Genomic DNA, 12,867 nt, shown 5'->3' with positions numbered 1-12,867 from the left:
CGATATACCAGAAACAGAATGGCTTTTTAAAAGGGGAATTTATTAAGTTGCTAGTTTACAGTTCTAAGATATGAAAATGTCCAGATTAAGGCAAAACTATTGAAATTTCCAATCTAAGGCATGCAGGGAAAGATATCTTGGTTCAAGAAGGCCAATGATGTTCAGGGTTTCTCTCTCAACTGAAAGGCAAATGGTGAACATGGTGACATCTGCTAGCTTTCTCTCCAGGCTTTTTGTTTCATGAAGCTTCCCCAGGGGCATTTTCCTCCTTCATCCCCAAAGGTCTGGCTGTGTGGACTCTGCTGGTTCTTATGGCTCTGAGGCTCTCTCCAAAATGTTTCCTTTTTTAAAGGATTCCAACAAATTGAAGACCCATCTGGAATGGGTGGAGTTACATCTCTCTCTAATCAAAGGTTAATATCCACAATTGAGTGAGTCGTGTATTTGTGGAGATAATCTAATCAAGTTTCCAACCTATAGTGCTGAATAGGGATTAAAGGAAACAGGTGCCTCCACAAAATGGATTAGGATTAAAACATGGCTTTTCTAGGGTACATAATCCTTTCAAACCAGCACAACTACTATGTTTCAGCACCTTTCACGGTGCCTGACACAGAATACTGTAAAGAACTATGTAGGGTCTGAGATTTTACCCTGCTTATGATCTAATGAGTAAGCCTGCCACAGCTTCACGGGTGCTATCAGACGACACAAGACTCCTGGGTCAGAGACAAAGGAGATTTATTAACCACAGTAATAGCAGTAGCCAGAGTATCAACATTTTTGCTTCAGTTCCCATATATCAAGTCACAGGTTGACACAAAGAGGACCAGATGTCACCTGCACACAGTGGGTTGTAATAAAGAGAGAAAGAGAAAAAAACTGTGAGTTGAGAACCAAAAATTTTATAATGGGCAGTAAATACACTGGCCCTTTGTCCTAGAGAGATACACAACCTCTCTCTCTATTTGCTATGAGGACATCCTTGAAAAGATATTCTGGAACATGGGACAATTAGTTCCAAGCTTATAAAATACACAAGAGCAAAAGAGACTCACACAAAATTGTCTCCTAAGAATTAGTGAATCAAAAACATTTCCTAATTGAATGAGTAAATAAACTAGAAAACCAATCCAACATGGGTGGTGAAATTTTAACTAAAGGAATGTTCTTTCTTTTATTCCCAACAAGAGCACCTTACTCAATAGTGTGCTGGCAAGTGTTTAATAACCAGCTCTCCAGGACAGGGGGAAGCCTTTATTTTCAGTATTTTCTCATTTCCTTGGTAAAATTATTCCCAGGCTCAAGCTGATGTACTGAATTCTGCATTGAGAAGAGATGCACAGTAGCACAACATTCTCTGTATTTCCACCACACAATTACAAAACAAGTAAATCGCCTCAATGAGATACATAATAGTGAATGTAGTAAAATAATTAGGAAGTGATATGTTTTGAATGTTTGTTATCTGAGTTTTAAATATAATTTATTCAGTTGTAAATTTCTATGATTTTATAATAGTAGCTTTATTTAACCACGGGCCTCCAAAATTCCTGAAAATTTAACAACTGGTTCTTACAAGTGAGTATGAGCCACTTCCAACACAGGACTGCTCTTACCATTCACCGATCTCCACGACCCTTACTGGGGAGTCTATGGAGTTATTCTCATCACTCCATTCCACATCTTATTTCCAAATCTCCTACTTCTCTCAAACTCGGCTTCTGATCCTGCCCCTCAAAGCTGAGTTCTGCCCCAGTTCCTTTCACTACCGCCTACCTAGCTCCATTCCTAGAAAGCCATCAGTTCTGTACTTCATCTCCTCCAGTACACACACACACACACACACACACACACACACACACACACCAGCAGCTCTAACAGAGACCAAACCACAGGAGCACCTCCAGGGAAGGATTCCAGGGGCTCCTACTTAGCTGTCCTCAGAAAGCCAGGGAGGGACTGAGCAGGAGAGATGGCCTCTAGGATCCCAAGTGATCATTTTCAATGCATTTTCTAACAGAATCACTGTCACTTCTTATCAGGTTGCATTACTTTTGATACTATATTTTAAGTATTTTGTGTATAATAGTAAGGGTTTAAAAACAAATTTGGGGAATGCAAGGGTAGTTCAGTGGTAGAATTCTCACCTGCCATGCCAGAGACCCAGGCTCGATTCCTGGTCCATCTACTTACCAAAAAACAAGCAAAACAAACAACAAAAGATTCAGCAGAATGGTGCTTCAATAACGGGATACTCACATGCAAAACAATGAAATGTGACCCTGCCATACAGCATGCTAAAAAAAAAAAAATTCTAGGATGTCAATCTCTTTTTTTATGTGAAAAATGCATTTGTATTTCCAAAATTAGAAAAGAACTTTGGGAATGCATCCAAATGGGACACTGCTTAATATATAGAACTTAATATTTATCTACTTTTTCATTGTTGAACTATGTCCACCAGAGGGCAGTAAACATTTTTATATGTGAAATATATTTTCCCAATACAGACATTAAGAGCAAATCTATATTGTTACTTGCTGATATTAGAATTCTACACAGCAGTTTTACTTTAAGGTTAGGTGGAAAAACACACAGAGACACATAGAAAAAACTTAGGGGAATTTATTTCTTTAAATTAAATAAAGAATGGATCTTCCTATTTATTTTAGATAATTTCAATATTATAGACAACTATGATCATAAGGCTAAAATTTCATTTTTACTCCAAAGTCTCAAAACTAATCCTTATTAGTTGACTCTCTACTTGATTACTTACTGATCCATTCAACATATATTACTTAAATGCTTTTCATATTTAAGACATTATGCTAGGAATTACCACTTCTGAGGAATGACCTGAGGAATACAAACACAACTGCTTTCCCCAAAACATTTCCTCTATCCAGGTGCTATGTCCCAGAAATGTCACCCCTAGGGAGCCACAGCTTTGAGTCATGCATTGCTCTTTCTAGATATCACCTCCTAAAACGCACATGTCCTTGATAGGATAATAAAACCAATAGACATCAATGCACAAGCACCAGGGAACCATGTACATTTCTATAAACAGGATATCTGAGGCATTCTGAAAGCCCTGAATAGCAAGAGATTCTGAAATGCTAAAGGGAAACTATGATTTGCCATCAATTTCCTAGTGTTGCATACAATTTCCCCCCTTTAAAAGTGTTGGTATTTTGGGTCTGTTCTGGTGGTGGTAGTGAGGAGAAGCACATTGCTGTTTTTATTGTTTTTAGAAACTGCACCTACCTTGTAATCCAGCAACTACCCAACGATAACATAAACATCTCTCTAACCCCTGCTCAATGTGCTATTCAAAGTTTTGGTTCAAAAGGCTTTGTTTGTTGTGCTTCAATATAAAGATTCCCAAAGAAATTGCATAGCCTGATGCCAATGTTGGGGAAACATGAGACAAACCCAAAATAAGAAATATTCTTTTAAGAAGGAGTGACTGTATTCTTCCAAATTATCAGTGTAGTAAAAGACAAAGATAAAAGGCAAAGCAAAGATGAAAGGAGACTAATGAGACATGACAATTAAATTCAGTACATGGTTGTAGACTGGATACTGTACGGGAAGGAAAACAAAATGCTGTGAAGGATGATGATGTACAAATTCACAGATTTGGAATACAGATAGTGAACTAAAAGGGAGAGTGCAATAAGGTTAAATTTATCGAGATTGATAACTACTATGATTAGGAGAGTGTCCTTAACCATAGGATATAATTGGATTCAGAAAAAAAGCTTGAATAATATATATATAGGTGAAGAAAGAGCAAGAAATTAGACAAATGGAAGAAAATGTAGGTGAACCTGGATGAGGAGCATATGCGTGTTCTTTGTGCTGTTCTTGCAAATGTTCTCTGTGCTTGAAATTATTTCCAAATAAAAAGTTTTCTAGAAGCTTACCAAAACTTTATGCTTCATTGTAAGAAATTCATTCATATGGTTCAAATTCATGGTGAAATTAACCCACTGGGGTTATTTCTTGCTCACATTACATCACAATCCAATGTGAGTAGTGAGGGGATTCCATGATTCAGGATACTGGATCCTGCCCTGCAGAGTTTCTAACTCCCTCTAGTTTCCTAGAGGCCTCCCCAAACAGAAAGGAAAAGAGAGAGAATTGCACTTGGGAGGTTTTCTACGTGTCAGGTGTGGAAGTAGTCCCAACATTCTTACTTACATGCCATTGGCCAAAGCCCTCTCATGCCTACAGCGATCTGCAAGGAAGCCTAGAAAATGTGGGGCAGGAAAAGAAAGTGAATAAGTGTATTGGTGAGCACATCTTTGCTACAATTAGCATGTTCTTTTACAGAGATTTAGGGACACAACTTCAAAACAGAGAAGGAATAACTTCTAAGAAAAGTGAATACAGAAAAGCATACATACAAATCTTGAGACCAATGACTGTGTCTCTCTGTCTTCCATGAGGAGTAAGAGCTTGAAATAGCCAAGATGGTGAAGCAGAGATGAAACTGGAGGGAATTTAACATCAGAAACGGAGTTTTAAGAAAGCAGTCATAGAAATTGTTGTCTATGTGGGGATCATGATATTAATGATAGAAATATAGGAGCATTGATGACCACCAAAGCTACACTGACACTCAAGGATGATGCAGAAATCTGGGGATGAATTTGCTAGTGCAGTAGACTTATTCCTTCCAGTTGCCTGCCCATTCTTCTTTCCCTCATCCTTCTCATTCAAGGAGTACCTCAAATAATGTCTCTTTCATGAAACCTCTTTCTTCTAGATCACACTGATTTCTTTCAGTGAGTCTCTTATTGTTTCTCTGATAGCCAATATGAAATGTTCTCGAATGTGGCAATTCTTTGTTTTATACTTTTACATAATTGGAATAAATTTGAGGTTCAGGAATATAGCTAGTCCCTATTTTTGTACACCTCATACCTAGCTCAGTGTTGGACCTGTGAAAAGGAAGGAATATATTTGTTCCTTGATTTACTTCCATTACTGGAGTCAGAAGGGAAGTCTCCTTAAAACGTGTGCCCTTCTCCAGGGTCTTAGTTGGAAATAGGAAATGTATGAACTCTACCCCAGCATGCTCTCACAAACACAGACCAGTCACACTAGTGATTCAGGGTAGAAACTTGAATAAAGTGCAAAAGACACTCTTTTTAATCCCATTCACTTTTTTTTCACATACCTTCCTACGAGAACCTTGGTGATCTCTAAAAATGATGGACGTGGTATAACATGCCCCGAATGAAATGAGCATGGCAAAGGTAGTGTTTTGGATGAAGGACTGAATTTCAGATTTTTAGGCCCCAGCTGTTGATTGCTATTGTCAAGAAAATGTTTTCCCAGTCTGGGTGTTTACCTATAACAACACATGATGCATTCAAGAACTTTGTGACAAATATAAGGATTAATTTAGGCTGAATGGATCTGCATTGTAAAATAAAACTGTATACATGTTACTATATAATTCACTAATATTAATTATATACTGAATCTTAACAGCAAATGAGATATAGAAAAATTCTAATACTAATTTCCAGTATTTTCCTCAGTAAATTTTCGGTGAAAATCCTGTCAGGATTGTTTAAGATAATTACCACTATTCAGATTCCATCAAGTCAGATTTGTCTTGTCTCTATTTTTTCCAATTTCTGCATCCCTTATGTTGGAAGTCATATGTTTTGAGCTTTTCATGTGCACACCAGAGGTCACTTCCTTCTAGCAGAACCATTATTCTATCTCCTCATGTGCTTGCTCAATGTCCCATTTAATATCTGTCCTTAATAGTTGTGCTGCTAAAGAGTCTTCTCTGCTCTCCAATATGTCTGCAAAATGTTATCTGCCATTTGTCTCTGTCCCACACCTCTGAGTCCCCATGGGGAGTGTCCACTTTGTGTCTACTCTATGTTGAGGCAATGAACAGCATTTCATTTTCCCACTTCTGAAGAGGAAGAAAAGCTCCCTAATGAGACCAGAGTTGAAAAGACATTTCCTGCTGGATAGTAACAGGCATTCCATGATTACTATTCCTGAAATGGTATTAATTTTTTACCTGAAAGTTATAGCTGAGAAGTATTTAGCTCTATGATGCTCAATATCAGGAGGACACCACTAACATGTTGCATTTTTCAATATTTCTGTGGGTACTTTAACAAAGCATCAGGGAAAATACTACCTTTTGTAATGCATTTTATAAGTAGATTAGTGGCAAATTGAGAGTACCAGGTACTTCAGAGGAGAATTTTGTTCTCTTTGTCAATTTGATGTTTCAGCTTCCTCACCTGAAACATTTCAGCTATCTTCTCAGGAAAAAAATACTTCATATTTTCACAAATCACATTTATAATGTTGATATAACAAAGACTATTAAGTATTTGGTCTCAATAAATGTAACAGTTTGCAATTGTCTTTTACATGAAGATCCATGTCCATCATGTTTCAAAATAAACATAATGATGGTATGTTCTCCACACATGCTGCTCTCTGCTCACGTACCCCAGTCTATGCTTTGGCCCATGTTCCAACTTTAACCCATAAATTCAGTTACTACACAACCCCAATGAGGCCAAGGCACAGAGTTCAGTTCAACATGGATCAAGTACAACTTCACTCTGTTTCGTGACAAACAGACCAAAACTCTTATCTCAATCAGCCCTCCTACAAATCCACGGCAAGGGGCAAAGGTGAAATCAGGCAAGACATTCACTATCACTAGTTGCAAAACAACTGCAAATGCATGCCCCAACTTGGGTCAAAAGCACAAATTGCTGCAGGAATTAAGACATGCCTTAGCTGGTTTACAATTCTTATAGGCAGCAATGATAAATATAGAGAGCCTTTCTTATGCCACTTCATATCATGAATTTTCAAACGATACCTGTAAGCTTTTGACTATGGTAAATGAGTTTAACCAATTATTTAAATATCTTCATATTATGAGAATCACACTTGGCCTTGAGCACTATAATAACAAATCATAATTTAAATATAGCAGTTCAATTCATTTGACACTACCTTAACCAAGATCAATACTGCATTTCTCACTGACTTTAATTCCACCAATGCCAAAACCGACAACTGCAATAGTCTATGTTTCAGAATTCAGCAAATGTGTAGTCAGGATTTTGCCTCAAAGTAACTGACTTTACTGCATGAATCATTTTGATCAAGGAACACTCTACTTCTAAAAGTCTCTTTTAAATTTCCAACATAATGTTCATAGTGTACTACATGCTGTGGGTAATACGAAATGAGTATCAAAGACAACGACTAACATTCAAAAAAAAAGACCATCATGTAATGAAGAAACAAGAAAAGCAGAATAAACAGTGTAAAAATGACAAATGGTATATAACTAAATGCTAAATTGATAATAACTATTGTTCCTATAGAACTTTAGAAAAGAAATAATCAGAGAACTTTTTACTAACTAACCATATAATATTTTTTCATTTGTCCACAGATGCTTACTTCTAAAGGATTAAAAGATAAATAAAGATATCATTCACCACATAAAGAAGCAAAAGATACAATGTCCAAAATGGCTTCAAAATGAAAGAAAAAAAGACTCAAGCACAGAGATGAGGGAGAGAAAAAAAAAACTGCTTCAGCATTTTTCCTGTCTGAATTTTGATACCATTTTAAACCTCCATGTGAAAGATTGCTTTTGCTGACAGAAAATGGTTTTTGATGCCACATATTGCCAAAACACCTTCTGGTCTTATGTATTTCAGCAAATAATGCATTCTGGGAATTCTCAGGTTATAATTTTTATGTTCAACTTTTCAAAAACTTTTGGAGATTTTTGGCAAAAGGAGAAAAGCAAGTGATGCCAGTAAAGTGATCTATAAAAGTAAAGGGTATTATTCACTGCCTTAGTTTGCTACCCACTCCCCACCAAATTCTATTCTTTCACAGGAAGTACTTCAATGGAAGAGATATGATGAATAACGTCACATTCATTTATTTCTCCAAGGAATAGGTGATTATGTGTGAGCAGTCCCAAGGGCCAACCTTGTCAGCAGTTTTTACTGGGAGTTAATAATAGAAAATATTTTGCAAAAGTTTGACATCATCTCTCTAACATTTTTTGAAGGCATCAATCACAAACAGCTTTGCAGTCATCAAAGTGTCTATAGCCAAAAACCCATCTTTTCTTCATTTATACTCCTGTAATTCTAGATCAACTCTAGGTTGGTGTAGCCACAGTTTTCTAGCAAGGCTAACTTGCTGAGTGGGTCTAACTATTGAACCTCCCCTTTCCACTAAGAATGGTGAAAACCAACTCAGTCTTTGTCAATTCTCCTGTTTCCTGGCAATGATTTTCAGACTGGTGACCCCTCTTGTTGGTAACAGAGATTAAAATTGTTATGTCTCCTAGCACATGGGTGCAGGCCTGGAGCATGTAAGCTCTGAGATAGAAGCATAGAGCACCAGCATAGAGCTCAAGGACCAAACCATGGAGCACATCGGCTTGGGCATGGAGCTCATGGGCACTGGCATGGGCTTGGCCTTGAGCGCATCGCCACGCCCATCAACTCCATGGGCCAGACCATCAAGCACACGAGCCTGAGCACGGGGGCTGGCCTGCAGTGTGTGGTCCCTGTGATGAATCGCATGGCCACTAGCCTGGAGCACTGGGGCTCCCAAAATCTGTATCGCATGGGTCTGGAATGCGTGGGGCCAACAGCCTCAAGTGCATGGGCCCTGCTCTAAGTACTGGCATCAAGCACATGGGCCTGGCCATGGGGTGGTGGTGGCAGGGCCATCTTTGACCCTGACATCGAGATGGAGCATGGCAAATTTGGAGGAAGCTTTGTTGGTTCCTTAGATGGAGCTGGAGCCCATACTCCTGGGGTGGCCAGGAAGGCCTGCCAGTTATTAATGAGAAATCTTCCATTTGATTTTACATGGAAAATGTTAAAAGACAGACTCAACGAATGTGGCCACATACTGTATGCTGACAACAAGATGGAGAATGAGAAGTACAGGGTGCGGTGTAGTTAAGTTTAAGTGCCAGAGGTGGCTGAGAGTGCCTGCCAGATGATGAATGGCATGAAGCTGAGTGGCAGAGAGACTGATGTTGGAATTGAAAAAATGCTTAAGCAGTTGCTTTCTCTAAACATCGGTACCAGAACTCTGAATGTGTATTTTTTCCTGTTAACCATTTTAACTTGTTGGCTGGATGTATAAAGATGTCTGAGATTTTTTTTTTTAATGTTACACCTCCTACAACTCCTCTGTTATTCTAAAGCAACCATTTTTTTTTCATTAGGGCTCCTAGGGAAAAGTAAACCTAATTCTATAAGGCAACTAGTATATATATAATGAATTGACTAGATGAATCTTCCCTATTTATTCATCTAGAATGACAGCTGCTAAAGATCATCCTTGAATGAATTAAGAAAACAGTTTCTATAGGGCTTAACTTTCTTAATGAAGACAAACTGAGAAACATTGTAAGGAAGTAAAACAGTATGAAGTATTTAAGATATGGGTCATACTCAGGCAGCTCTCATCCAGATTCATTCCATCTAGTGTCATGGACTACTTTGGATTCACAGTATTCATAGTATGGATAATACTGGTTTCTATAAAAACAACACTAAAATTCTCAATGGCTTGGTATAACAAAAGTTCATTTCTCACTGATAATGCTAAGTCCAGTGTGGATACTCTTGGCCAGAGAGCTCTCCTTGGCTCTCTTCCAAACAGTGATTCAAAAACCAAACTCATTCCATCTAGTGCCAGGACCCCTTTGACAGTCTCATAATGTCTGTATAGCTTGCCCTCTCAGAATAATTCTTTTAAGAGGATAAAACAAAATGTGTAATACTAGAGTTCTACTTCTGGCTATACGGGATAGCTGGGGGCTCCTGCCAAGAACAACTAGAAAAACAGAAAAAAGCACAAATCCATCTATTTGAAGGCACTAGAGAGCAATTGAGGCAATCAGGATGTAAGGAGCCGAAGTCCTGGAAAAAGAAGAAATGCATCATGGTTGTCTCACATTTCTACAGCCACATTTTTTTCTGAGATCATTTGCCAATACTGAGCATGGAAACAGAATCTGTGCAGTGGGCCTAGGCAGAGATCTATGGTTAAGAGAAGAGAAAACAATAGAGCTATTAGCAGATCTTGAGGTTCATGAGTCAAAATTAGGGACAAAAAGGACCAGTATGCCAAAGAAAGGGAAAGAGCTAAGAACTGCGCCTGACATTTGGTTGTTTTTTCTGCTCACTACTCTTCCTGATTATGAAACTGTATGGGCAGAGAACTAAGAAGCTAATTAGAAAACTTCAGAAAAGCAGAACAAAATTTTCCATCTTGCCTTGCTAAGGAGACAGCATTAGGGTTCCATGGGGGGAAAGAAGCCTTCATAACTGGAATATCTTGAGATCCTCTCCCTAGAGGCAGGAAACAAGGGATAGAGACTTGTCAAAAGTGCAACTCAAAATTGAGTCAACTCATTCCAAAACTGAAATTAGCCTTCACTCATACCTGCCTAGAAAAGAAAGGATAAACTCTCTCTGAAAGAAGACAGCATCATCTAGAACCTCTGCGATTTTCCCTACTCAACATCCAGTATTTAACCAGAAATTATCAAACAAGACAAAGTACCAAAATTAGGGGTGGGGGTGGGGGGGAGAAGCACAGGCAAAATACATAGGATTTTTTTTAAAACAATTATATTAAAATATCATTAATTTTTTTGTAATAAAGTAATATATATATTTCCTTTGTAATGAATTAAATAACAAAGACCTAGAGACAGTTCCAATAACAAGATCAGTATCAAAGTATTAATAAGCACAAATAATATTTTTAGATATTCTAATGTAACATAAAAAATCTGTGATTCTCTAAGCAACCAAGTAAGAAATACTGAAATTATTCTTCAGATTATGAATGTTTTCACAATTAAAGGAGATCCTAAATTTTAACTTGAGGGTAATGTCTTAGTTTGCCAGGACTGCTGTGACAAATACCACCCAGCAGTTGGCTTAAACAAATGGAATTTATTGTCTTATAGTTTTGGAGGCTAGAAATCCAAAATCAAGGTCTTGACAGGCCAACCTTTCTCCCAGCGATTGTAACATTTTGGTGCTGGCTTGCCACAACTATCGGGATTCATTGGCTTGCATCTCTGCTTCTGTCACATGGCAGTCTGTCTCCTTGGTGTCCTCTGACTTCTGGCTTCTGCTCTCCTGTCCAATTTCCTTTGCTTATAAGGACTTCAGCTATAGTGGATTAAGGCTTGTCCTCATTCAGTTTGGCCAACTCATTAACTAATAATACCATCTCCAAAGGTCCAACTCAAAATGGTTTCATATTATAGAACCAGGGGTTGGGACTTGAACATGTCTTTTTTGGGAGATATGATTCAATCTCCAACAGTTAAGTGATAATAAGCAGACCCAACAAATTAAGAATACCTAATCTAGTGGCTTTATCACTTCAATACCATAGAGTCCTTCAGTGAATTAATTCTCTTCCAACTACTGATGAAACATGACAGAGTGTATGGAAGGTTACAAAAGAAGTATCAATAGACAGTCTTGGAAGTTGTTTACATCATTTACACCACTTCCCTGAACAGAACTTTAGCTCTGAACATAAAAGGAAAAAGGAATACATTGAACTGTATCTTCCAGAGCAACTGAGCAAAACCAGTATGGTGAGTGGAAGCTGGGTCAGTATGGTACAAGTATATTGCACCAAATGTAGCAGAACCACAAAGTCTATGAATAAACAAAAAAGGAGTATGTTTGCCAAAGGAGAAAACCCCAAGTCAACATTTGGGTCCTGATGATCCAAATATCAATCTTCCTATAATAGTTGTGTGAATTTATTATCTAAGCCTCAGTTTCTTCATCTGTAGGATACAGAGAACCATACATTCTTCTTTTTTTTTTTAATTTTTTATTAAAAAAATTACGAGAAACAAACATTCCCAACACATACACGCAGTAATTCACAATATCATCACATAGTTGCATATTCATCATCATGATCATTTCCCAGAACATTAGCATCAATTCAGATAAAGAAATAAAAAAACAACAGAAAAAAAATTTTACATGCCATACCCCTTACTGATCCCTTTCATTGATCACTAGCATTTCAAACTAAATCTATTTTAACATTTGTTCCCCAAGAACCGTACATTCTTAAAAGAGTTGTTGAGAGAATTAAAGGTGATAAGGTAGGAAAATTTATTTTATACAGTATCTGAACTGTATAAACAAAGTAAGTTTTCAAGAAATTTCTATCATTATTATGAGATCATTTTTATTATGTTAATGCATAGAAATTAAAATATTTATATTTTATTCAAGTTGGACAACAAGCACAACAGTTTCTCTTATTAACTACACTAAGCCAAACAAAATTCAATATATAATCCTAAAAATATTGTTTCTTTCTTCTTTACTTTCCAAAGTTAGATTATCATAAACAACACCCCACAAGAAATTCTCAAAACACTGTCTATAACTTCCTTTAATTACAAATAGACCTTTTAATTTTTTTCCAATAAAAAGTGGATCAAGAAAATTCTATCTCTGAATGCCTACCTATGTGCTGGGAATACAGATAATATGAGGATAATTTTAAATATATATAATGGCTTTTCTTTTTAAATTACTTTTCTCTTGTTCAGCCAAAAGCATATTTTGCATCCAAGGAATAGTAGAATCATGAAAATAAGAATACAAAACATGATACATTTAATATAAGCCTTTGACTACCAAAGAATTCTTGCATCCACAGTGAGGCATTAGTCTTGAAAGTCAAGCTAGTTTGAGAGAGAAAAATGGTTTCTAAACTATAAAAGTTCTAATCCCATATCAAGAGCCA

General features: G+C 37.2%; 1 protein-coding gene across 1 annotated transcript in view; it reads right to left on the bottom strand.

The window, feature by feature from the left end:
- Positions 1-642: 642 nt before the first annotated feature.
- Positions 643-12,867, bottom strand: part of LOC143648547 (uncharacterized) — a 104,638-nt gene continuing 92,413 nt past the window's right edge. The window contains exons 2-4 of the mRNA XM_077118751.1: positions 4,419-4,504; positions 4,213-4,261; positions 643-840 (exon numbers count right to left, since the gene is read on the bottom strand). Of these exons, the coding sequence (XP_076974866.1) occupies positions 837-840; positions 4,213-4,261; positions 4,419-4,504 (139 nt within the window). The 3' untranslated portion in view covers positions 643-836. The remainder of the gene's footprint in view (positions 841-4,212; positions 4,262-4,418; positions 4,505-12,867) is intronic.

The sequence above is a fragment of the Tamandua tetradactyla genome, chromosome 10 (genome assembly GCF_023851605.1).
Source record: "Tamandua tetradactyla isolate mTamTet1 chromosome 10, mTamTet1.pri, whole genome shotgun sequence".
NCBI classification, from domain to species: Eukaryota; Metazoa; Chordata; class Mammalia; order Pilosa; family Myrmecophagidae; genus Tamandua; species Tamandua tetradactyla.
The sequence above is the reverse complement of the archived record's forward strand: the minus strand, read 5'-3'. Positions and strand labels throughout refer to the sequence as shown.